The sequence below is a fragment of the Siniperca chuatsi genome, linkage group LG2, assembly GCF_020085105.1.
Source record: "Siniperca chuatsi isolate FFG_IHB_CAS linkage group LG2, ASM2008510v1, whole genome shotgun sequence".
NCBI lineage: Eukaryota > Metazoa > Chordata > Actinopteri > Centrarchiformes > Sinipercidae > Siniperca > Siniperca chuatsi.
In genome coordinates this window covers 3904433-3932166 of record NC_058043.1, presented here as the reverse complement: position 1 = coordinate 3932166, position 27734 = coordinate 3904433, and the positions used below count along the sequence as shown (strand labels likewise).

Sequence of the window (27734 nt, the reverse complement as noted above, 5' to 3'; positions counted from 1 at the left end):
TAGAGTTCTTACAGTTGAAAATGGCTACAAGTACTCACAGTGTGCCACCTCACCCAGACTGGAAAAATAATTCTCTATCCACTATTCAAGTGTATTTTAGTCTAAGTGAACACTGTGTTTCACAAAGTTGTGAACCCTATAGGGAGAGGCATTTAGTTGAAACGGGCAAGGGAGGAAAGTTGCAGGAGCCAGATCAAAGCACCACTCCTGACTGAAACACTGGGAGCTGAAAGTCTTCATATTTTTCTAAAGATAGTCACTAAGAATTAGGCCACAGTGAAAGGTGTGCAGAACCTGTTTCATCTGTCTCTCCTCTCATACCAACCCTCTGGTGTGTGGGTGTGTGTGTTTGTACTTATGCTTATGTTGTAACGCGGCAGCTGCCCTTAAGCTCTGAATACTGAATCTGTAGCTGTATTTCCTTGTCACTGCATAGCATCAATCATTATGCTGTTTTTTTTACTAGCGTAAAGCTCACACAACACCTATTAAAGCGCAATACCAATCTTGTGTTTAAAATGGTGCATGTGCTCTTTAAACCCCCTTTCCTTTTGTTTCCTGTGAAATGTGAAATATAAATTCTTGACACATTGTGCAAACTTTACCACTAAGCTAAGCTACTGCTAAATGTAGATAGATGCCAGTTTATTTGCTGTAAATGTAATAAAACTAATTCCCAGTGGTTGTTATGAAATTTTACTGTATCTCACTCTGACACTTTTAATCTTGCTACCAACAAAAGTACTTCAGGAGAAATATGAGTTATGTGATTTGAGAGTATCTACAAAAAGCGCTGAAGCCTTACAAATGAAATGCACTCTTTTCTGAGAGTACAGCTTTTTGAATGTGAACTGATACAACGCCACTGACCCAACGCTAGTTAGCAGTCCTTATAGAGGACACCACTGAAAAAGAGCTGCATCTACATAATGCGTGCGCACACACGCACACACACACCAAGCCAGCCTAACTCTGACCCTCTCCACAGGGAGCCATGCATGACGGTGGCATTAACTTTCAACAGAAAATTAGCCTCGGCCAACCAATTAACCAGCTCTTAAATCTCCTTAGTGAGGACTTGTGTGTATGTGTGTGTGATATAGAGAGAAACAAAAGAGAACATGAGGGTGTGTGTCTGAGTGGGACAGTCAAAAAAGAGAGGGTGTGTGCGTTTGTGTGTGTGTGTGAATGTTGAGCAAAGGTTAATAGGACCTCAAGAGGGATAAGACAAGGGCCTTGTTACCTTCCCAGAGCTGTCTTCTCCTGCCACTGACACACACACACACACACACACACACACACACACACACACACACACACACACACACACACACACACACACTGGGGCTCAGTGCCAAAGCTGGTGGTCTATTGAACAGCAGGATAGTTCATTAATGTCCATGGCTTACACTTGCACTAATACTCCTTAATACCTAACACTCTCCTCTTATCACATTCCCTCTCTATCTCTATCTTTGCTCTTTCTTTTTACGCTCTCTCTTTTCATCGTCTTCTGCAGCTCTCCACCCAGTTGCTCCCTCTTCCTCACAGGAGTTACACACCAGACATGATTGAGCATCAAAGAAACATATTACCGTGTGTGCATGACATGACAGCTGTGACAGTTCAGCTAAGATTGTGCTTCAGGACTAGTGCAAGTTGAATGAGCAAATGAACAATGATTAATGGAGTTTACAAACCGCATTTGGACAAAAAGCTACTGATTACTGATCCCCTTGATGTTGGCATACTGTAGGTAGCCTATAACAAATAATGCTAGCTGACTAGGCTAACTATTAAGTCACACCCAAATACTATAAATTCTTACATAAAAGCCAGTATTCAATGGCATAATGGCCATGTACAGCACAAACAAATAGAGGCCAGGTAAAAAATTAGAAAAAATGCTCTCCCTCTTTCTCCATCACTCTCTTTCACAATATCTTTTGCTCTTTCCCTCCTTCTGTTAACTTTTTTCTTCCCATCCCACTCATCTTATCTTTCTGTCTCTCCCTTGTTGACATCTTTCGTTCTTTCTTTGTTGACCTTTCTCTCCCTCTGTTTACCTGAGAACATCCTTCTTTATCTCTCGCTCTGTTTATGTCTTCTTATACTCTCCCTCTCTGTCACTATGTCACTCTTTTTGTCTCTCACCCTGTCACTTTCTCTCATTCTCTCCCTTTATCTCTCTCATTTTACATCTTGGGCTGTCACTCCCTCTTTCATTGCTCATCTCTCTCTCTCTCTCTCTCTCTCTCTCTCTCTCTCTCTCTCTCTCTCCTCCATCTATCCATAAAGCTCTCTTTTTCTAATAGCCCTCTTATATTCTCTCTCTTGTTATCTCTTTCCTCCCTAATCTTTAGAAAGGGAAAGGACTGCTCTCATGGCATAGTTAATATCTGCTCTGAAACACAGACAGGGTCGACACAGTTGGCTGGCTGCTGCTGGTATTGCGTTTCTTTGGGTTTTGTTGCTGCTTTGTCAGTCATGCTATTCTGGGCTACACACTAACAGCCTGATAGAAGAAGGCTTGGGCTCTCAGATAGCTACAGCCTCTATTGCTTTGCAGCTGAAATGTTGAAAATAACACTGGACATAATGGAACAGCAGAATAAGACATCATAAGCAGTACAGTACGTACGTGCTGCAAGAAACATTAGTTCTGTCACCATCCTGCTGTCTTTATGTGCATTTACTATTTGCCTAAAAATGTATATCTTGTGAAAAAGCATGGTTGAGGTGGAAAAGTTGGTGTATCAACAAAGAAAAGATACAGTAAAGGCTGATGGAAACACATTAAAATAAAAAAGAGTTACATTGCAGTACCTGCTTCTACTTCTGCTGCTGTAACTCATTGTCTTACTGTTATTTCCTCTTAAAGGCCTCCATAAAGTCCACTCATTAAAACAACACCATCTTAGGTATAAAGAAGCAATAAAAAGCCATGAGGTATCAAAGTTATTGGAAAATTCACTTAATACTTGTACAACCTTTATTTCCTCATCTGATGGAAAATAGACAAAGACCAGTGTGTACAGTAAGTGAGACATTTTGAGAGCTGACATTGTAAGTTTTACAATGTTGATGGCATTTCTGGCGTTAATTGGGACTTGAGTCTGGGCTTTTAAATGGATAGACTATTTCAAACTACACTTATGGAGCTGAAATGGGTCGTGCACCTGTTTCATGCAGGTCCATGCATGTTAAGAGTGTTTTAATGGACCATTATCTCACCACATACAACTGTGGAGGACTTAAAGTATATTCATAATTAGCCATGATTCATAACTCAGCTGTAGCTATCAACAAAGTCTCATCCAGCATCTGCTCTGCTATTATCTTCAGCTAGTAGTAACAGCCACTGCAGTCTATTCTCTCTCAAAGGTTGTAGAGAGAGATTGAAAAAGCATTTTGTAATGCGAACCTCTCCTCTTTTCAATTACATGACAAGTTATTCTTTACACTTTCTTAAAGCTGAAAAAGGTCAAATTTGTGATCGCATTCTCTTGAAGATAAAACAACAGTCTGATAATAAGACGTTTGCATTGTCCACAAATGACTTGGTGCTTTCTGACTTGCATTGAGAGAATTCCCTTAAATGAAACATAATTACCCAGAAGCCTCTTCTATTCTACCTAATTCAGTGAGTCATGGGAATACATTTGCATCTAATTTTACCAAATTTGTAGAGACACCCATTTTCATTCCTTTTAAAGGTAACTTAACTTTCATATGGCCCACTCTTTGTTATGACAATGATGGATCATGATGCTTCTTAAAAAGCTATTCTCATCTCAATCATGCTGAGACCAAAAAGGTGTGTTTGATTTGTCTAAAATAACATTAAGCGAATGGGTTGCACAATTGGAATCGGTGTTTTTGGTGCAAAGTTCCTTTGCAAGTAGTTTGTAGTAGGCATCTCTATTGCTTACATTAAAAGTAACAACTTGCAGTACATATTAAAAGCTCTTGAAGGTTTTTGCCTTTGAAGAAAAATGCAACATAAAAAAACCAGTAACAGTATTTTACTTGCAGCAATACTTAACGGAGTTGCATTTGAGCACAAAGTACGGCAACACTGAATGTATAGTAAGTCTATGTTTCTGTCTCTTTCTCTTTGTCTGTTCTCCTTCTCTAGCTGCGTGGAAAGACTTTACTGGTGCACAACTTTCATCTAAAAATATACATGACAGGCTCTCTGTTATTTACAGTCGAAATGCCTTTTGCCCTTTACCTTTCCATTAAGTCAAAGTTGATGTGAATTTATTTATAGCGTGTTTAGTAACAAATAGGCACTTCATGAAGTGCTTTACAGAGAACAAAGGACAGAGACACAGATGAAATAGAGATTGTCACTCTGTCTGTACTGATGTGATTTCCTGTCAGCCTTTCTCTGCCTCTTTCTTTCCCTCTATAGCTTTTTTCAGGCATGGAATATGTAGCATTGCTGGTTCATCTAGCTGCAAAAGTAATGGCTATAGTAATAGAATACAGAAGTTAAGTTCAGCAATGCTACAAATGACAAGACTCTGTCTTGAATGTTGAAATGTTTAAACTTTAGGTCTGATGAGGATTAGGTTTTTCCCAAGTGTTTTTTTCCCTCTCTCTCTCTCTCTCTCTCTGCACCACAAGAGAGGAAAGAAATGAAAAGACACCTTTATTGATTGATCTGGCATGAGAGGAATCTCATGCCATTTTCATTGTTCATAAGAAATGACAAATTTAGTACAGGATGAACAAGACGTCCCGTCAATCTCTCTCTGTAGTTCTTATGTGACAGCAGTCAATTGACTGGAGCCATGCTGACATGTTACAGAAATGTAAGGTCCGACCCAAATTGCCATTGTGATGGAAAAGGTCACTCGGGCACTTATTCAAACATGCGGATGACATGTAAAATCACCAGCACATTTACATAATGAAGTGCATATATGAGAAAGGTTTTGTGTCTTTTTAATCTCCTACATTCCCTTTCTACACCTCCTCCTCAACAATCAACAGTCTTTATTCCTCCTCCTCCACACCTTCTCCCACTCATTCTCCCATCATTTGTCATTTCTGCCCTTTATCATCCACGGCCAATCGCTCTCACTCTCCTGCTCTCTTGTTTCTTTCTCTCACCTCTTCCTCCACCTCCTCCTCATCACTTCACTTCTCCCTCCCTCTTTTCCTTTCAATCTCCCCCACTTATTTATCTCATTCCATGACACCTCCTTTCTCTCCCCTCTCCGTGAGTGACAGGTAAAGCAGCCGCTGCCATGCTTACCAGCCGAGTAAATGGTTTTTCTGTCTATCTGTCCATCCACCTGTCTGTCTAACCGTCTGTCTGTCTGTATCACTTAACCAGGGAGCGTTTTCTGTAGCCAGCAATGACAGTTAATCAGCATTCAATCTGAGCTCACACACATACAGTATACACAGACTAAATGCACATAAGCACAAGCACAAGTGGTGTTTTCCCTCTCAGTTCACATGCACTTGACAGATGGATGGATGATTGATAAAATATTCACATGTGGGTGGATTGACAGGCTGATGGATTGGTGAATTAGTGGAAATGAGGGTAAATGGATGAACGAATGAGAGGGGGATATTTAGACAGAATGATCGGATTAAGTGATCAGAGGGCGAATGGATGGATGGATAAAAATCACACGCACATCAAGAAGAAGGGACGAAGAGAAAGATAAAAAAGAGAGTGAGCGACAGAAGAAGAGGAGCAGATGCTGGATTACAGTTGTTTACACTTGGCAGTGTTTTAGTCAAGTGTGTGCATTTGTACGTTTGTGTGCACTTGGGTGTACTTTGTGTATGTGTGTGTGCATGTGTGCAGATGACCGTCCATAAACAACTTGAAGATGGTTGGCTCCTTCAGAATGCTGCATCAAGGGAGGACATGTGTGTGTTCCCTGGTGTGTGTGTGTTTGTGTGTTTATGTATATTGGCTTGCATGTGTATTTGTCTGTGTGTGTGTGTAAATAATGAGAGGCGAAATCCAACTGCCATGCAAATATTATGATGTTTGCTCTTCTTCTTCTTCTCTGTCTGCTGCACTCTCTCCATCTCTTGCTATCCGAACCACTGTCTTTCTTAATTCATTCCTTCTTTCCCAACTTTATATCCTCATTTAATCAGTTTTCTTCTGTCTCCCCATCCTCCTCTAGTTCTGTGCAATTTTCACGATTAATCCTTTGTGCACCTTGCGTATCTATACCAAATTTAATGGAAACCCATTGAATGTTCATGAGACATTTCATTTAAAGCTACAAATTTCACCCTAATGGTGGTGCTATAAAAAAGCCAGGGGATCACCAAGGTCTTTAGGTTACATCGTCTAGGATCCATGAATATCTGTACAAAATGCTGTGACAATCTATCCAATAGCTGTTGAGATATTTAGATCTGGACTAAAGTCCAAATAGGTAAATAGCTTTGATAACTCACCAAAGCCTTTGCTGAGATCTGAGAACACAGCAACATAGCTACAACAAAGTCCAATGTGGGAAGAAACACAAGCGTTCAGACAGTCAGATTATCTAAACCACTTTATTTTGAAGTAAAACTGAAAGTGAGTGTGTCGCTCATTGCACAAGAAATCTGTTTGCGCACAACTACGGTAAGTATGATAAGTCCAACTCAACATGGAACAGACCGTAATAATTTGACTTTGCCTTCATTTGTTTCTTTCTAATATGTTTTGCTAACCTCACTTTGTGTTTATTTCCCTGTTGTCCCTGCATTCCCAGATGAAAGCAGAGTACTGATTGGAACAATGGCCATAAGAGACCAAGCCCCAATTTGTAATAAACCGGAATTATTCTTTAATGGATTACAATGCCCCCTTTATCCTGTTACTGTAGAGTTTGATTTGGGCATCCTTATACAAAATGTTTTTTCATAGACCAGTTGAGTGGCTCTGCCTACATCTGAGTATCCATCTTCTGGGTAAGACTTCCCACACAGTCTGACATAAATTAAATTTAGCCACTGTGAGAATAAAGGGAATGATGCTCAGATATCATCTAATAACTTATCTTTCTCTTCTCTCTCTCTTCCACCTAAACTCTATCAATCTGTTTATTATGTTCCTCCCTCTACCCACACTTATTTGTCTCATTTCCTCCTTTACTTTCTATCTGCCATCCATCATCTCACTCTTTTCCTCCCTTCCCCCTCGTCTTCCTTCCCCTCTCTCCCCCCAAGCTTGTTGATTCAGCCGACTAAGCAGCCTCTCAGTCTAACATCTTCTATTAAATATGGATTAATTACTTCGAAACCTTGTTAAGCTTCGTTAAGACCTCTTGCATTAATCAGCAGTTATTTTAATTAGAGGAAAGGAAGTTTTTAATGTGCCACACTGTGTATGTTTTACACCTCCAACATTCTAATCAGCTCAATCACGACTTGATTTGTCTCCAAGTTTGTTTTGCCATTTCCGACTTTGGGAAAGGATATTAGCCTTCATCCAACCAGGAGAAGAGGACACATATAGTAGTGTCTTGCCATGTTACTTAAATTGAAGTTCTTAAAAGGACTCCTATATGGAGTATTGGCTCCATGTTCGCCCAGCCTACCCTGATTTTCCCAGTTAACTCTGAGATATAACCTTCAAACTTCTAGTCACATGCCTATGACTAATTTTTAGCTACCACTTTACACGAAAATGTGTGATTTAGCTTTTCTTTCAAGCTGCTGTAGCCATCATACTTCATAGGAAGTGGTGAGAAAGTCCTGCCAAGAAAAACGAGTGCACTGGTCATTTCAGCAAATGCCCCAAAACAACATACATTTACGTTAAAGTGACAAAGCCCTCTAGCAGCCACTGTAATCATGAGCAGATGTCGCGAGCAAAGGATGAAGTAGTTTGATATTATGTCAATATGGAAATCCAGTTTTGTGTCAGTAGCAGTTAAAAAGCAAAGTGTGTACACTCTATGTGAAGAACAACTAGCCATCTGAACCGATCAACACTTGGTCCAATTCTTTAATTAAATTAATTTTAGCCATCTTTTTCAACATATCCACTGTTGTTTATTATTTGTACTCTGGGTTTAATACATTGACAGCAGCACAGAAATACAAACTTGTTCAACTTATTCAACTTGTAAGTCCAGGATTTTAATTCTTCTCACCAAGCACTTTTACACAGAAATACATACGCAGTAAATCAGTATGTGTACACATGTAGCCTTCCTAGAAGATGTACATGCATGCTGTCTGAGTACCAGGTGTGCTTTTACTGCATCTCCAAAATGTGTTGAGTTTTGAAAAAGCATGCTGTTACAGTATACTTATTGTTTTTCCTTAAATCTAGCACAGTCTATCAAGGTTTTGTGAAGAGTACAAAATCTATAACTGCTGTGTGGAGATGAAAAATGTATACATTAGATTCCTCCACCTTGAAATGATTATGCACCAGACAGCTAGCAAAAATTGTTTTTAAGTTTGAAAGTATATGTCTACTTTTAGTTTTTCCTAACAAAAGATGTATTAGGGGTGCACTTATGTTGAATGGTTTATGATTATTTCTACATACAAAGACATCATCAATTTTCCTTTTCCAGTGTCAGTGATTGCTCCTCTGAGACTCTAACGGAGACCTTTTTGTACAAATTTCAAATCTCAGTTTTCATGCTCAGTCCATATTTGCATTTTAAGACACATTGTACTCCACCAAATATCCTCAGACCATTTAAGAAAGAATTATCTGTAGTACTAATGGATGAAAGCTTGCACGTCTTTATTGGCTACAGCTGTACATTTGTTTCCATTGAGTTGTGTGTGCACTGCTGGCTCTGTTGATGCACCAGGCAAAATTGCCCTCAGGGCCACTAAATATCCATTTTTCTTGTCTTTCCATTCAATGTGCATTTCAAAGCTGTGTTATCTTTCACTACTCATATCTCATTCAGTTCAAATATCCCCATGGCAGACACAACTGTCATTCTTACACTATATTCCATCACTGGAGAACTCAGTGTTGTTTGCCTCGTACAGGGAAATAACTTTGTTGTTGTTTTCAGGCAATAACTTGGTAACTGGCCATGAGCTTCCAGACAAATAGCATTTCAATCAAAGCATGCAGAGGGGAACAGTCATACCAGCATTTATAACAACAAAATGTCCAACCAAAATAAATTAAATTCAATGAGCTCACAGAGGTAAAGTAAATCTGTGTGCAGCTTTCACACAGTTTAACTTTGGTGAACTTTGACACACTAATTTGCACTGGTTTGCTATTTGGTCAATAGCAAACCATCTTGACAGTGCTGATTTGAGGGAATGGAGAATCAGAGAGTCCAAAACCGAAGAATCTTTCATATTAACTATGAGTAAGAGATATGGCATGGTTTGAGGTCTGTCTTGAGATAGGAGTGGATGGTACAAATACATTTCTTGAATAAACATTGTTAACTTATTATGAGATAAGGGACTGAGCTAGCTAAATGGCAGTTAGCTAGCCAGCTAGTTTAAAGGTCTTTTTTTGACCTTTTCCTTAATTTGACAGTTGATAGTAGATAGACAGGAAACATGAGGAGAGAGAGTGGAATGACATACAGCGAATGACCCCAGCCAGAGTCAAATCAGGGATGTTGCAATTATGTGGTATGTAGGTCTGGGTTATGTTTGAAAATAACTAGTTTGTACGATGTATTGTCTGACCACGTCGGAGGCCAAATTTTTTTTTTAGCTGTTCTGAACGGCCACACTCAAAGGTGGGGTGAAAAGCCAGCCGTCAATGAGAGTTGCAAGATGAGATAACCGTTCAAAATGGGGGAAAGAGTGCATATTATCAGACATTCTTTCCTGGAAGATATTCATACTGTTGCACTTGTAGTAAACACAAAAAGTGACAGAAATAGTTGCTGTAAAGAATAAAAAAAAAAAAGATCTGAATGTCAAATTGTGGGTTCTGGAAAGTTAAAGTGATTGCCAGACGCTGTCCCCCCCAATTCAGACAATTGATGTCTGGAGGGAGGGGGATTCCAAAGCTGTCTGACCATCCAACAAGCACATCTGATTGAATAAATTGGCGCCTTTAGACCACTAGCTCACTGGGAGCGACCCAGCTAGCTTGGAGGGCAACTGTGTCTGGCTAGTGCTAGCATGTTCCCGGCTAGTTAGTGTGTTACTGGTTAGCTTGCTAGCAACAGTGGCTTGCCAACTAGCCGTGCGAGTAGTCCATATGTCAAGGAGCTTCCAGCACCACTTATTTCGTGGGGGCATGCGAATACATTTCTCGGCGCCACTTTCTGGTGTAACTGGGCACACACTCTTCCACGAACACACACTTTTTTCTTTCTGAGTGCATATCACTAACTGCAGAAAGTGGTCTCTCTCACTCTTTCCACCCTCTCTCTCTTTCAGCTCTGCTACCCACTTTAGCATTCATTCAATACCCAACTCATTCTTTCGTTCTCTCTCTCTCTCTCTCTCTCTCTCTCTCTCTCACACACACACACACACGCAACGCCCTGGCACTCAGCATGCCCTGCTATTAGGCTGTCAGTTAGTCAGGCCAATAGAATAAGTGCTGTGGATTAGGCAGACACATACACAGACACACACACAGTGAGGGAGGATGGACAGCATACTAAACAGAGCGGGGCATGAGGTGACAGACATCCTGTCATAAAGCTCACTCTCTCTCTCTCTCTCTCTCTCTCTCACTTGAACACACACACACACACACACACACACACACACACAGCAGAGGAAACAATTATAGCCACTCAGACAGTCGATAACAGTGAGACATAATCAAATTAGTGTCATTTTTTTCATTTCTAGAACTCCTGTCATCCTTTCATTGCATTTCTTCCAACCACTTGTCCTTTGCTCTTCCTTCTGCTTTTTTGTCTTTCTCTCCTCCTCGTCCTCCTCCTCCTCCTCCTTTGCCTCATCTCGTCTAGACAGGAGTGATGAACAGATGACAAGACTATCTCTCCACAGTCTTGTCCTTTCACCTTCTTTTTGCCTTCAATCCCCTCTTCTCTCTTTCTCTCTTCTCCTTTCTCATCTCCTCTCCTCCTTTCTCCTTCCTGTCTTAGTCTTCCCTTTATCCTTGCCTCCTATTGCATCTTCCTGCATCTTGGAAAGTAAAGACTGTGTGTAGATCTTACCTCCTGGCATCTTGGTGTCTGCATTTCTGAGTCCTTAGTGCCTGACTACCAGTTGTAACAGTATGAACTGGCCAGCAACATGGACTCAGCAGACGCCAACTAGGTACACACCCAAGGGACAAGAAGCTGCATCCCTGCGCCTTAGAATAACTATGACATGGGGAAAAAAGAACTGTTGATGGTCAAGGTAGTACTGGAGGAGTGGCAGCATTGGTTGAAGGGGACTGAGTTACCTTTCCTAATTTGGACAGATCACAAAAATTTGGAATACGTCAGGTCTGCCAAACAACTAAATGCCAAGCAGGCAAGGTGGTCTCTGTTACTAGACTACTGTTTACTAGATTTAACTTGACCCTCTCTTATCGCCCATGCTCCAATTCCCGGACGCTCTTTCTCGACTGTTTGATCTGAAGTCGCTGCCTTCAGTCTCACCACCACCATCCTGTTTGGGAGGAGCTGTCTCCTGGGGGGTCGTGGAGAGGGTGATGCGTGCTGCCCCCCAAGCACCTGTTTGTTCCTTGCAAGTCATCCACTGGGCTCATACCTCGCTCGTTTCCTGTCACCCTGGAGTCAAGAGAACCTGCTTTGTCATCAAACAGCGTTTCTGGTGGCCGTCCATGGAGAGGGAGGTGGGAGAATACATTTCGGCCTGTCCAGTCTGTGCCCGGAACAAGGTGTCTCGTCGCTCTCTTACTGTAGTCCTGCAGCCGCTTCTGGTCCCGCATCGCCCCTGGTCGGACACCTCCTTGGATTTTGTCACAGGATTGCCTTCTGCAGAGGGTAACACCACCATGCTTATGGTGATAGACAGATTTTCTAAAATGGTACACTTCATTCCCATGTCGAAATAACCCTCCACTAAACAGACGGCAGAGGCTGTTCTGCTACATGTCTTTCGGCTTCATGGTCTTCCCAGGGACGTGGTGTTGGACCGGGTACCACAGTTTGTGTAGCGCTTCTGGAAGGCGTTCTGTTCTCTATTGGGTGCCACCATCAGCGTCAGAGGGTATGGCTGTCCACCTGGGACCTCCCCTTGCGGGTGGATTCCAGGAAGCAGGCTCCTCACTTTATTGGTCCCTTCCCTGTCTCTAAGGTAATCAATCTGGTGGCAGTTTGCCTCAGACTCCTTAAGCCGGTAAAGGAAAGCCCCCTAGTGCCTGCCTCCAGACCCCCACCGCCCCCCCCCAGTTTTTCAAAGGGGGCCCAGTTTACTCTGTTAAGTACCTTCTGGCCATGTGCCGGTGGGGATGTGGACGCCAGTACCTGGTGGACTGGGAGGGATATGGCCTGGAGTCATGGGTTCCCGCCAGCAATGTCATGGACCCTGATCTGGGGTACTGACACTTCCTGCTCTGCCCCTCTGGTCTAGTGTCACCTTGGCTGTCTGTTAGATATTGAATATTTCCTGTTCTTTCTTGTTAACTCATATCTCCTCTCATTACAGACCACTTCACTTCCTGCCCTCTGGTGTGTCTCCCGCCAGTTCTGATTACATGCTCCGCCCTAATTACATGCACCTGTGCCCTATTGCCTGCATCTACCTGTGTATATAGTTCACTGCCTTCAGTCACTCGTTGCCAATTTGTTGATGTATGTTGATGTATGTTCCATGTCTTACGTTCCAGTAATCTGTCTCTGTTTTCCTGGTTCTCTGATTTTGGCTGTGTTTTGGACCCTGCTTTTGCCTGCTCCTGTTGGACTTGTTTGTTATCTCCTGACTGCCTATCTGTATACTGAACCTGCATCTTGGAAAGTAAAGACTGCGTGTAGATCTTACCTCTTGGTGTCTGACTACCAGTTGTAACAGTCTTCTCCTCTTCCTTCTCTTTGATCCTACGTCCTCCTCTTTTTCTTCTTCTCCTCCACTCTCTTGCCATCTTTCCATGCTGTATCTCCTTGCTTATCTTATCCTTTCTTCGCCTCTGCACTCATCTCCTCCCCTACATCCTTCTCTCTCCTCCCTTCTTTTTCCCCCTCTCTTCTCCTACACTGTTCCTATCTGTCCTCCTCTCCTCTCCTTTCCCCCTTCTCTCTTCCCCTTCATCCCCTTCTTTCCTCCCCCTTTTCTCTCTTCGATCTACCATTTTCCCATCCCCTTCCCAGATCTCCACACCCATCCTCCATTCTCCTGTCTTTTATTTCTGTTCTCACCCCCCCCGTTCTTTCGTCACCTCTTTACCCAGACTTCGCCCTGCTTCCTTTTTTTTCTCTTTCTTTTCTGTCTTAAGCTCAGTTCTTATCCTCAGATCTTCCTCTCCTTTTAACCTCCTCTTCTTCCCCCTCTTCCGCAATTTTATGTCTTCCATTCTTTGCCCTTGCCCTCCCACCTCCTCTTCTCATTTTCTCTTCTCCTTCATCTCTCATTGCTTTTTCTACTCCTCTTGTCTCTGCTCAAATGAAATCCATTTTTCCTCTTCACCTTTACCTTTCCACTCTCCTCTGTTTATATGACACTGTCACACAGTCATATGAAGCATGACACACACACATACACTCTACACTAATCACATAAAGGGCTCTGTAATTGGGGAATTGAAGGCTGTTGATTTGATCAAAGCCATAGACATCTCCATGTCCCTCTAACATGTCAACACACTGGGCGTACGAGTCAAGGAGAGAGAGAAAGTGACACATGGTCACTCTCTTTCTCCTTTCGCTCTCTTTCTCTCACTCTTTTGCCAAAGAAATCAAATTAAGTGGAATACAAATTGTAAATTGGTTTCCCTGAAAACACACACACACCTCAACGCCCTAGTCATCACCTCCAGATTCGACAGGATGTTCAACAATTAGCGAGCACTGGAGCTCAAAAGAATGGATCAGGAGCACAACTGCACCCAACACACACACACACACGCAAGATGAAAAGGACAGCCTTGAGTAACACATGCAAGTCATCCAAATCACAAAAAGGAAGTCCTCATACCAAAATAACAAAATAGATCATTTGTCAGTGCTTTTCCAAAATGACCCAAATGAGCTTTTTTTTTTGGAACTACCACTTCTATGGATAAAACAATAGATCAACTACAATTGTTCAAATAGGACTTTGTTTTCTTTGCACAGAGCCAGGCTAGCTGTGTCCCCCTGGTCTTTATGGTAAGCTAAGCTAACCCACTGCTGGCTATAGCTTCGTACTTACCGTACACACATGAGAGTGGTATCGATCTTCTTATCTAACTCTCTGCAAGAAAGCAAATAAGCATATATCCCAAAAGGGTGAACTGTTCCTTTAGGGTTCAGTTAAGTATGGGCAACTAAAACCACTTGGTTAAGGTTAGGCAAAGTTAATCTTCATGGATAAAAGAAATCAACACAGACTGTTAGTGTGAGATGGGACACAAACCGCTGCTTCCAGTGTGGAAGTCAAATAAAACTATTTTACCATCACAATACAGTGGCGATGAATTGTTGTGGTACTTAGAGCATCACAAAATAACATTTGAAAAAGTTAGCACTCAACAACTCAACAGTCTCTTACTTTGGATAATCCACAGACCTCACTGTGGGTGGATGGACGGACAGACAGACAGACAGACAGACATTTTACTAACGTCACCCACAGCTTTGCCTCAGTGAGAGTAATGACAGTGATAAGAGCAACATGATCTGAAAATTGAGCCAGGCAACCACACACCCAGACCTCCTTTATGAGGATGGATGAGAGGGCGATTACAACTTCTACAATATGTCAGTAAGACTGACTGACAGACAGACAGACAGACAGACTCAGGGTGAGATCATTTTCTTCATCACTGCCTTCCAGTCTATTATCTTTATATCTGAATGGGTTTCTTCACATTTTTTCTAAAAACAAAACCCAGCAGTTGGAATTGGAATAAGAAGAAAGATTATTAGAATCACTCTGGTCGCTTTGTGAAAGTGCGTATGTGTGAAAGAGAAAGAGAGAGAGAGAGAGAGAGAGTGTGTGTGTGTGTGTGTGTATGCGTGTGTGTGACGATGGATAGATCTGATGTACCAATATCGCCCCCCAACGGCACGAGAGCAAACAACGGCCAGAGAAATAAACCTCACCGCGCTCTCTCAAACACCAACAGCCACACACAGGCTGACACACACAAGCACACACACACACACACACTCCCAGGTAAATAACTGGTTAAATGCAAGTAATGATAGAGTGGATGTCAGGATGACACCACGCACATATCCCTGCAAAACTCCAAGTCTGACTTGTAAAACGATATAGTCAGAAAATTGTTTTCTCCAGGTTTCTCCTTATTAACCCGAGCACATCCTCATGAGCAGAGGAGGCTGTATTGCAATATTTACTATGAATCTACATGGAGGACCAGCTCTGTTTCATTTCTTAAATGTGGGTTTAAAACAAAGTTTTCTGTCCTACGCGTCTGTTTCTATCAATGCGCTGGGTTGAAAACATAGATCTTGTCTTTTAGGGATTGATTCCGACATCCACGCACATATTTGGCCAAATTGATAGTTTTTATTTCACCATAACGCGCGACGTAGCGGTTTCCTCTGCTGCACCATTACGCACGGAGAGAGGTACGGCTACTCCACCGCGCTGCAGCGGAGCCGGAGCCAGAGCCAGAGAGCGAGGGAGAGAGAGGGAGGACTCAGTGTTTGGAGCCAGTCTTCCCTTCAAAGTAGCCTCTTTTTGCAGCCTTACGAGTCATGAATACCAAGCAGAAGGTGCCGAGAGAGAGGCGGACACAGAGCCGACAGGCTGCTGCAGTCTACTGAAAACATCACTGATTTAAACAGATTTTTCCTGTTACGTAGAGCCTGAATTTAGGAAGTACAGTTGGGTCTTGCTGCTTGACGGAGTTACAGCACAGGACACGATTAGATGTGATTAAGTCTTTTTAATAAATCTTTTTTTAGCTGAGTTATAATGAAACAACGTGTTTTTATTCTGACTTTACAATATTTGTGAAACACTCATTATATGTTTCAGCTACTAAATAAGCGCACTTTGATTTCTTCTGCATATTATCCTGAATTTCATTTGGGACATTTGTGTTTTATCGGGGAATGGAGCATGCTGGATATGCGGGAGCAAACTTTCTATCAGCGCCGCTGTAATTCGGCGCCCGGCTTGCTTTGTCTATCTGTAAAGCTTCTCTTTCTAATGATTGAAAATCGTATTCATCCCTGATTTGATCAAAGGCTGGAAAACACTGCGAGCCCGCAAACTCTCCAAACCTCTCCTGCGCGTAACAAGTGCCAGAGGAGTGCTGGCTCCTGACAGCCGTGCAGAGATGCTGCTGCGGACTGTGTGAGGATCCCGGAGCTTCAACTCCGCGGGAGATGAAACTCAGCAGCTGCATATTGACTGAAATATTAAGGAATCGGGGTAGTTGCGGAAGAAACAGAGAACGCAGAGTGTAAATGATCTGTCAGATCAGTAATTTGCGCGTAAAAGTGGAATAAAAAGGTTGATAGGTTCTGCAAGGGAATGGACTTCTACGAGAGTAAGTTGCACGCGTTAGCCCACGACACTGGCGCACAATGATGTGCGTGTGTGTTTGCTGTAGCACACGTCAAAATATTAATGTCATCATTCCATACACATAAATTAGGGGACACTTTAATAAACAGTTCGCGGCTTTGCGCTCAGACGGACCCAAGACGCACCGGGCCTCCCTTTTCCAAGCACCCAGCGAGTTCAGAATGCAACCTACATTAAAACACAACAACATCAAAGTCACGTATTAACCCTCTGCAGCAGAGCCTACATTCCACACGTATACATGGAGCTTCATGGAGAAAAACCTCTCGAAGCGTCCAAAACTTCACAGCAAACCTCCAGCGCGCACATCGGAACTGTGAAGCAGACCCAGACATGATGATCTAAGCTCAGGCCAGCGGTCATTATACTGAAAACCAAACGACCACCATTATCAGCAAAACACGTTATATTTCCATAAACAAGTGATTTATGGTATTTTTCCTCTCAAGACATTTTCTGCTCATATAGCAAGGTTTCTGCGCGCACGCACGCGTAATAAAATTCTATTAAACAACTGAAAATGTGCTCCAAACTGACTTTAAGGGTGTTTAATCATCACAATATCCAGCGATATAACGTATGCAGCTGCATGGTGCTCCCGAAATTGCTGAAACGCACGGATCAACGTCTATGTCCACGTTTTATTCCCATACGCGTCACTTCATCGCTGTGGCATTTGTTACCGATTCAGACTCAAATAAATCACCAGAGCGCCCCAAAACACAGAACATATGAGTAGTGAGACCTTTTACAAATCCACAAATGAAAAACAAATCGCTTTACCTGGAAAAAACTGTGCGCCAGTAAATCCCAAAAGTACAAAGTAGAGGAAAGCCGCGGGCAAAACGAGAGAATAACTCCGTTTATCCATTTCTTTTCTTCTTGTTTTGCTCAGTCGTGCGGATTATTTTACATACTCCCGTCTGGTCCTTAAACTGGTTTTCCTTAGTTCGGGACAACAGTGATAATAACAGTGATAACAGTAATAAAATCCTCGCATTGGTGGATAAGAAGAGACATAAAGACACAAGTAGAAGCAAAGAGAGAAGTTGGAGGCAAATAAACAGTAGCTCTCTCCTTTCCTTTCCTCCCGGGTCCGACGGAGCGAGCCTGTGTTTGTGCGTCAGTGCCCGCGTAAGTGTGTGAGAGGGGCACAGAGTGTGTGTGAGTGTGTGTGTGTGTGAGCGCGTGCGCTCAGAGGGTCTCTGACAGACTGACGTTGAGTTGGAAAAGGAATGGAGAGCAGTGCGCACCACACCGGGTGCCAGACACCCGCGTAAAAACGGGTGCATTAACGCGTGTAGAACTTCCGATCGTGAGTTTCAAAATAAGTTCAAGTAGCGGCGGAATGGAAATTGAATTGTCACAACAGGAAGTACTGTAGTCAATAAGCATCATCGAGAGCGAAAAGCTTGAATGAGAGGAGCGCAAATGAATAATTGGGCAATTTCAGGAAAATTAATGAATTTTGTGAAGAAAAAAATGTCCAACTATATTAGGCCTATTGGCTTTCAAATTCTATCCCTCAGCTTTACTTAAGTGAAGGATGTTTATTTTCTATGCTTATGATGCCAACTTGATGTTATAGATGTTATTAAATCAAATCAAATATATAGGCTACCTTCTTACATTTTACAGGAAACAAACGTTCCGTTTGCCATCCTACAAAGGACATCTTAACATTTTAATCACTTTTTTAAATTTTTAGTTAATTACTCCTAAAGAATTGTATTCATAAAAAATGTGAAAAGATGAAACTAGTTGAGGAAACTGGTCATTCCAGCATTAAGTTGTGGGACACAGCAAATGAATATAAACGATAACAAAGCAAAAAAGTCATTAATATCTCCGTCCTTACAGCTTACTGTTCTTTTCTAAATCACTAAATATAGGCTTTTATTTGAACACCCAATTTTCCATAAAGTCTTTGCTGTTTTTCGCGAGCTTGACTGTGCTGAAGGCTTTTAAAGTCTCTGGTTTCCCCCGGGTCCTACCGCCTGCTCCCTCCGCAAGGATAGCATTCTCACACCGTCTCTACACCTCTCTCTCTCTTTCTGTTTCTCCCTCTCTGTCTTTCTCTCCGCACTCTCTTTACGTGTCTCTTTCCTTCTCTGTTGTCATGAGATCCCTCTCAGTCCACTCATTTTACTGTTCTCTCTCTCTCTCTCTCTCTCTCTCTCTCTCTCTCTCTCTCTCTCTCTCTCTCTCTCTCTCTCTCTCTTTCTCATATTGCCAAAGCATGTGTAAAATAAACAGAAGAATTGTGATAAAATATATATATACAGTTAAGTAAGATGGGATACTACTACTAATAATAAATTGTAGACTTGTAGTTAAAAAACAAATACAAAAAGTGAAAACTAAACACTGCAACATTTTTCTCTCTCTATCTCAGTTCATTTCATTTGGGCTGTATTGACATGGGCAGCAATTTCATATCATTTTTATATCACTTTATATTCACATATTGGCATCTTTGGTAGTGGTTGTTTTTTTTTTTTGGTTAGTGAGTTTGTTTTATGAACACAGGCTACTGACCTGTCACTTCCTCTAAAGCATGCCCAGAACATAGGTGCCTGTCAGCTGTCTCTGTGGTGTGTTCAAGTGCAACTTCAACAGACGACATGAAGCGGCCTTTGTTGGTGCTAGTTCTTTGAGCTTGGCATGGTGTGTCAGGGCCTTTAGTGTGTGATGAAACTGGATTTCAAAGTCAGTCGGGATTTCAGAAGTTATATAATCTGTGCCCAGTCTTCAGTCATACAGGTGTTTGGCTGAATATTTCAACCTAAGTTTGTTATGAGACCATAAACAAACTTAAATGAATGAGTTTCATTTAGATTTGGACTGTGGTCCACTGACACATTTCCTGTTGGGACTTTGTAACTTCAGACTTGCCGATAACTCTGAAATGCAGTTTGAAAAAAAAAAGATTGAGGAGAACATTTTTGAAGTAAGAATTGTAGTTTGACAAGTTTGGTTATTGATGATGGTCTGAACATTCAAACTGCCATTGTTAAACTATCACATATTCATGTTTTAAAGGGTTTTCCACTTCTCTTTGTCCTCAGTGTTTGAGTTGAGCACTGACAGATTCTATTTGGGTTTAATCCTGATTACTCTTCTTTCCACAGCTTGCATGGGTATTTTTTCCACTCTTGACACTGAGAAGACAAATGTCACCGCTCACATTTGTGCACACACTGACAGACACACACACACACACACACACACACACACACACAGTCACTGTCCTCATTTCTGACGTTGGATACATCTTAGGATGTGTGCCCCGTGTTGTGGGCATGTTTTGTGCTTGCTGCTGGTGTTGAGCCAGGTGTGGCTTTCAAGGTCAGACTGGCACCCATGGAGAAAACAGTCACAGCAACAATGGAGGAAAAAAAAAAACCCCACAAAGAACAGGGAAGTATGAAAAAAGATTGAAAAAAAAGTGACTGTCCAGTTCTTCAAAACATCATATGAAATTTGTGAGGAGTAAACCAACAAGTGAGAAAATGTGCAAGCGTTTTCAAGCATATTTGAGCTTTAAAAGCACAACAACTGCTACCTATAAGACCACATCAAATCTTTATCAGCCTAGTGCCCTTCAGAGGCCCCTACTGACTGTCTGGTATTTGTTCTCTTCTCTTTCCAGGTGACCGTGACAGGGTGTAATAAATTTAGTGAATTCCAACCGGCCAGTTGGGAAGGTCTTGGCATTTTTCGTCCTTTGCGCTAAATGCTGCTCAGCTCAACAGGCTGGCTACCAAAAAACTGCCTGTTGCTCTGCAGTGGGCTGGATCACAGTTTGATTGCCTTCTTATCTCTGTCATGCTCAGGCTTTTTGTCTCAGTCAAAGAGTAACCAATATTTCAATATTCCCCCCCCCCTCTGTTATTTGTGTAAGTTTTCAATGCCCATAAACAATAGTTTATACATTTGACTCCTATTACTAAGAAAATACGTCTTCAAAATGTCCAGTATAGGATCTTCATAATTATCAATATCTATAGAAAGTCTCTCTGCTGCATTTTGTTTTTAAGACCATACTAAGAAACCTCATATCTAAAGATCCTAACATCTAAAAACTTAGAAATGGAAAGACAAAAGATTAAAAATTCAATTCAATGCCCAATGCAAAACTAAAAAGTCCAAACACAACTACATCAGGATCAAAGCCAACAAGCAGCAAATATAAAGAAATGTAATCAAGTGATCCGAACTTTAGGAGAAGCACAACTTACTGGCATCAGACAGTTTACTGATAACATGTCGTTGGTTTGAGTATAAAAGCAGGTGGATGCGTTCATCCTGAGTCCAACTGGCTGCAAGCTTATCCTTGTGTTTTTTACACAAGTCATCAAGCAGTTTTACTCTCTTGGCCGTTAGATTCTCCAGAATGTGCATCTTTGGTGTAGATCCCTTGAGCCTTTTCTTCACTTTGAAAACACTGTCCCCACCGTTGCATTGAGCAAACTTGACAATAATTCCCCTTGGTTTGGCTTTTTTACTGTTGGGTTTTGGTCCAAGGTTTTTGAATTCATACATTTGGGATTCCTTTACTGGTTCCATGATGGAATCAGTGATAGCCTTCTTGACAGGTTCGATGAGAGAATCCACCAATATCTTGCTGATTTTGCAGATGAAAGTCAGCATGCCTCTTGTCCCTCACTCCACCTCACTCTTCCTAAAATCATTGTGGTGAAAATGGTCCATACATCAAGTCTTCACACCAATTGTTTAATATACAAAAAGAACAGAGAGACAGGAAACGGTGGCACAATGGAGTTGTTATTACACTCAGTTGTCTTGCTAAAACTATATTGCCCTGCAATAAATCCTGCCTTTATAAAGATTCTAATTTTCAGTTTTTGTTGAAACTGTTTTAGAGAGGTGTTGATTCACCTTTAAGGCCATTTTGAAGGCTGTAGTTTGTAGTGCTGTTGAATTGTATTGTGTTACAGTAAGAGGAGTTTCTCATATTTTGCCCACCTCATTCATACGGCATCGATGAGGAAAAATAGAATCCACGTGGCATTGTGTTACTACCAAAACGTGTTGGCTGTTGAATGAGAGTAATTTCTAGAAGACAGGGTTGCTGCTTTTCTACTAAGCCTAAGTCATTTTACGTAAGCTGCTTGAACATCATAATGCTGTGATAATGCATTAACAAAAAGGCTGTAAAAGTAACATGGAACTAAGGTAAAAATCAGTGATACTTTGAACATGACTCATTAGTCACAGAAACATTGTAACTTTTACATTTTTTCCTACTATAATATTTCCATCAGATGCACAAGTACTCCTTTCCTGCAGTACTTGGATTCTGAGCATCTGTCACATTGTAGTTGTATTCTCTTAGAACTGCATTGGTTACTTAATAAGAATAGTCTGAACATTACATAGCACCATTTTAAGTCTTTTTTCTTGCTTGTAGCATTTTGTCATCCGTATAACTCTTGTTTGACCTGTGCTGAAACCCCAAGACAAGCCTCAGCTTGTCAACTCTTTCTCTGGCACACTTTCTCTCTCCCCCCTCCATTATGTATTTTTATGCTGACAGCTAATGACTATTTCCATTATTTCGTGATGTAGAAATCGATGTCTAATTAACATGAGGGCGTGTTTGTCCGAGCCAAGACCAGGACACAAGCACCCGTGTCCTCCTCACCTCTACATCATCACTTATTTATTAGAAATCAATTATGCAGAGTAGAAGCATTCCTCTAGTTTGTTCTAGTCTTTCCTAGTTCCTAGTAGTGGTAGGATTACCACTGTGGAATTGTATTCCACTACATTCTAGTATTGTCCAGTCTCCACATTTGAATGAGAAGAGGGCCGTTGTCAATCTCAGGGCTTGAACGTCTTCAAGAGGTCACCATGTTATTCGATGTATTTTGGATATAGCAATCTATCATCTTGTCTCTGGTCGTGATGATAAATGCTTTCTTTTCGTGAAGTAACACATAGTCAAATCAAATTAATTAGCATGCTGGGTATGCACTGACACACCAGTGGGACTCGAGCAGCAAACGATTTGTTTTTGAGTTAAATGGTCAAAAACACCGCTGAGATACACTCCATATATAGGCACATGTGCAAATGCACCGCCTTACACACCCACACACACCATATATCAGAGACACATCAGGGGTCGCTACCAATCATGACTAACATCAAGTTTGCAAGTCAGGCCACCTAAGGTATGCATTTATGTGTGTGTGTTTGGATATATATATATATATATATATATATATATATATATATATATATATATAAAAAATCATGTGAGAAGAAGCCACATGATACTGAGGTGCAGTGCTATATTTAAGTATGTCAACCACAGCATGACATATATAATGATGTTATGGATGGAAATTGGGAAACACACAGTGTGAAGGCGGAGTGACTGTGTGAACTGGAGGTGAATTTGTGTGTATTTGGAGGACGGTTAAGTCCTGTCCAGTTATTGAACCTGGACAGAACCAGAATCAAAAGTGTGTGTCCTCAATAATTCATGTTTATTGTATGACAACTGTGCAAACAACGTGTTTCGCCCCAAGCCACATTCGGTTTTACTTGAACTTTTTGTTATAATATAAACATGAAGCATTAAAGTATATTTTTACAAGCCTGCTGGTGTGCTATGATTCTCTTTTTATTTTGCAGTCATATGATTCCTGCTTTAATCAGCATCAAGAAAAGTATCCTTGTGAATGCTGTGCATGAAATATTTCTGCTTGTTCTAGATAGTTCTAGATAGCTCATAGTAAACTGTTTTGGCAACATCTCCAAGTCTGAGTCCAGAAAACGCTGCATTGCTCCCTTTAGGTTGGGAGTGAGTTGCTGCCCTAAGTGTAGTGTAAGTATCTTGGGGTCTTGTTCACAAGTGAGAGTAAGATAAGATTAACAGGTAGATTGGTGTAGCATCCGCAGTAATGTAGGCGCTGCAGTGGACTGTTGACTGACCTGAAGACAAAGTTGGGGGGTCACCCGTGAGGCAGACCCAGAACACGCTGGAAGCATTATATATCCCATCTGGCCCAAGGGACCACCTTGGGATTCCCCAGGTGGAGCTGGGGAGACGGTCTGGGCTACCTGCTTAGTCTGCTGCATCAGCAACCAAGACTAGAAGGGAAAACTTGTGCTTTACCATTTCGTACAAACAGGAAAGGATGCAAAAGAACAACAATCAAACGGCGACTTTGGAAAGTTGCTGCTGATGAAAAGTATGCAAAGATTTAATACCTAATTTCATTTTGTTTATTTTCTTTCCAAGAGCTGCCTCACCACTGCCCATAATTACTTTTTTTTTCCAGCGCTGAGTAGCTTCTCCATTTCCTGGGAAACAGTGCACTCAAAAATCTATATTTTACCATTCACACTGGAAAATACCCTTTTCTAGTGTGAACACACTACAGCAAATGTCATCTGTTACCAACCATCCTTATAAAGCATTAAACTTTCTTTTGAGCTAATGAATGGTTTGTGTTTGGAGCTGGATGTGATATTTGTCACTAAGGACAAAAAATACTGCCAGAAGGTTTGACAGTCGGCTTAGCATGCTTTTCAATATTTGACATGTTACCTTACGCAATATTTTTTAGGGAATTCTTGCACCTGTGGTCAGTCATTCAGTTTAATTATCAGCAGGTGTATCAGTTCTAATTAGTATGTGTAGGATTAGAAAGAAAAAAATGTTTGACTCCAAATAGCATTAAAAAAGACATTGTGGCTGGCATACAGATGAGAATGAATGGGCTGGGATTGTCTTATTTTTTCTTTGCAGTTTTTGTTGTAGTATAATAATCTGTACATTTTACACATAGTGACTAAAAAAGCTGCGTGCATTGTGTTTCTTTTTTTAGCCACGTGGGGACTGTGGAACAAGCTGTGAACACATCACTGACAACTATTATTACAAATTAGCATTCATTTGGAATCATGTTTCTGGATAACTGAAAAATGTAAATCCAATATTCACTCCCCTTTAAACTCTATTTTGGTCTCCACCAATACCTGGCTCTTCGGCAGCAGCACCTTCTGCCATTTGCTGCCTGCTGGGATAGCTTATAATCAGTATAATCAATCTGGAAAGGTGGTTGATGAGGGCGGAGTTTGTAGGGCAGAACTCCCTCGAAAGGCACTAAAAAGTGAGGGAAACTGCAGAGTTGGTTGACAATTCTCTGTGGGTTCATCACATGAGAGACCCCTTTCACATTACCCTTAGTCGTGTTGTAAGAATAAGAGTACAGACCTAAAATGAGACAAAATAAAAGTAAGATTTTGGTGTTCAGGTAATACTCAGAACAGGTTAAAACTAACTGCTATTGATAAGGCTCTAAAATATGTGGCTCTTTTCTTCTCTCCATCAAAAGTCAAAAAATGATAACAACAAAGGCCTGGCCAGGTATGTCTGCTCAGCATACCCTCAGCCCACAGATGCAGCCTGAACGGCACTGAGCAGCAGCAACAGGCGGCAAATAATACTGAGGAGATTAAATTATTTATAGTGGTTTTTATTGAGCACCTATAACCTCCAAGTGAGGATGGCATAAATCAAGCTGTCCAAAACACAAATTACAGAGAATGGTAAGAATAGTGGAACTGGATTTATGCAACAAAAGTAGAAACAGCAGGGGGAAAAGAATCACTGGTGTCACACGGACTGGAAAGCGTGGCTGTAATCTGACAAAAAAAGAGGTCCATGAAATGGATGAACACACCTTGTTTTGATGGGGACCTCTGAGCTGCTAGCTGTTTTTTATTGTAATGGCATTGGCAGTGTCCATACTGGTTTTCTTATTAATTACATAATCAATTTGATTTTAATTCAATATGTGTTTATTTAAACTCTTTTCATCCATTAGCCTACAGTGCTCGGTGAAGTCATTGAGGTTCAATATTTCTATTATAATAATAATAATAATAATAATAATAAAAAACTTTATTTATAGAGCACTTATCAAAACAAAGTACAAAGTGCTTCACAACAAGAGAAATAAAATATCCCAGTGAATGACGAAATATAAAGAAATAAAATACATACAATACACAAAAGCAATAAAATAAACAGCCAGTTCAGGTAAAATCAGGATATGCTTTCAGATAAAAATGTGGTTGTGTTTGCTGCAGCCTCACTTTCATTTGTTCTTGTGCCTTGACTTGACTTGACTTGACTGAACCTTGACTGTCTGAAGTGAGCTGCTGTAACACTGACTGTGTTGTGATGTACAGACAGTGAGGTGAGGAGTCATGGCATCAAGCAAAATATAAATGTGATTCAGGTTTAATTTAACAGTAATGTGTAAGATGTGATAAGAGCCTTCAGCTGTATTACTTAAAACACAGCAGATGTAATTGTAGTAGTAAATAAATTAAAATTGGCAAAGTGGTCCAAGTAATTAAATTAATTTACTTGCCATTTTTTGGTGCACTGACTGGAAACACAGTGAGAGAGGGAGGGAGACGGTGTTTTTCACTTATTGTGTGTGACTGGCAGGAGGACTGCCTCATTTTGTATTATGTTTTGTTAGGATTTTGTATTGTCAATTTTATTCATTTTTTCAAGTAGTTTGAACAACTTTTTCTAATACCCTTAGTTCACACAGCTGTTCCTCCAGAGGGCTGCTTTGCTCCAGTTCAGCTTCCTCCAGCACAGTGTCACTTGGCTGCTTGCAAAACGTTGCTTACAAAGAAGCTTCGCTGGTACTGTGTCTGCTGTAGGGAGGATTTGTTCCAAGAATGAAACTATATGCTGGCCATTATTTACGAGTCGCGAAAACAGCAGGAGCATGAATAATTTTACAGCCAAACCTTTTACAGTTTCAGATCCTGTTTGTGTATCCAATAGCACAAGTATTTGCTCCGCCACCATTATATAATGTGGTCATGTAAATATGATTGATATCTTTTCTTATTCCACAATGTAAAATGATCATGCGAAATATTTACAAAATGGCTGCAGTAATGATATATTTTTAGCTGTTACCAAACATTTGTCTTTTAGCACTACATAAGGGGTCTTCCAGAAATATTGAGTTCGCTCATAAATCGCTAAATAAAGTACTTCCGCCAGAGCTTTGGAGCTATGAGGAGGCGACAGAGAAACACAGAATGGTTTGAGAACTTTCTATAGACGTTTTGATACATTTTGACACTTTTACCCCATGACTTTGGGTCACCTCTAGTCAGAGGTACAGTTAAAACAATCTGTGACCTTAAAGCTAACACATTTCACCCCTTTTAATACAATTCCCTGGGGTCTTAAAAAAATCTCTGTGGCTTGGTTTAAAATACCAAAAGGATCAGGCACCACTGCACCCTGTTCACACCCTCTGTATCGCCGCTGTTCAGAGTGAGCAGTTTGAATGCCTGTTCAAATGCTTCAAATGCAAATAAGCCACTCCCTCTACCGTGGGGTGTGCTGATGCAGTGAGGGCACTGCGCTACCATGACAACAGTGAGCCTGTACCCTGGAAAAACAAAATGGCTGCTAGCAAGGCGAAAACACAGCCATGCGATCGTATATTTTTGAGCCAGGGTCTGATCCTGAACAGGAAGAGGCTCCCGCACAAGTTGAAGCATGGAGGATACACCTGGTTGGTACTTAATGGTTAGTTGAAAACTTAAAAATCTAGTAGTGGCTATATTTTCATATCCATTAGCCTTTTGAGTTTTGACCCTTTGAACTTGCTGTAGCTGGTCACTGTGGAGTGTTATACTAGCAGGGTAGCAGACTAAGCTAGCTGTGTGAATTCAGGAACATTCAGTTCGTTTCCACCAAGCACAGGAAATACACGCCTGATTAAACAGACAAGTTGTTTTAAAATGTTAAACAAGTGTGCAAAAAAAACCAATGGATTGTTTGTTAAAAGAAAATATTGGGATTGCAATGCTAATTTCTGTTAGCATGTTAATGGTAAATCCCATTATTTTTAGGATGGCAGAATAATGTTACTTCACAATTTATTTTTCTTTTCGTATGTGGGTAATAAAAAGTCACTGTCTTGCTGGCTATTTGGCCAAGTTTGTGTCACAGACAAACTATTGCTGGCGACTCTGCTATGACAGTGTGTTTTATAACCACTTTTTGCATCTATAAAATGGGAAGCATTGCA

General features: G+C 41.1%; 1 protein-coding gene across 13 annotated transcripts in view; it reads right to left on the bottom strand.

The window, feature by feature from the left end:
* The window catches only part of ptprt (protein tyrosine phosphatase receptor type T), a 341042-nt gene extending 323184 nt beyond the window's left edge, over positions 1-17858 (bottom strand). For all 13 annotated transcript variants that reach the window (XM_044221198.1, XM_044221225.1, XM_044221272.1 and 10 more), the window contains exon 1: positions 17401-17858. In XM_044221198.1, coding sequence (XP_044077133.1) covers positions 17401-17488 — 88 coding nt within the window. In that variant the 5' untranslated portion in view covers positions 17489-17858. The remainder of the gene's footprint in view (positions 1-17400) is intronic.
* Between the last annotated feature and the right edge of the window lie 9876 nt (positions 17859-27734).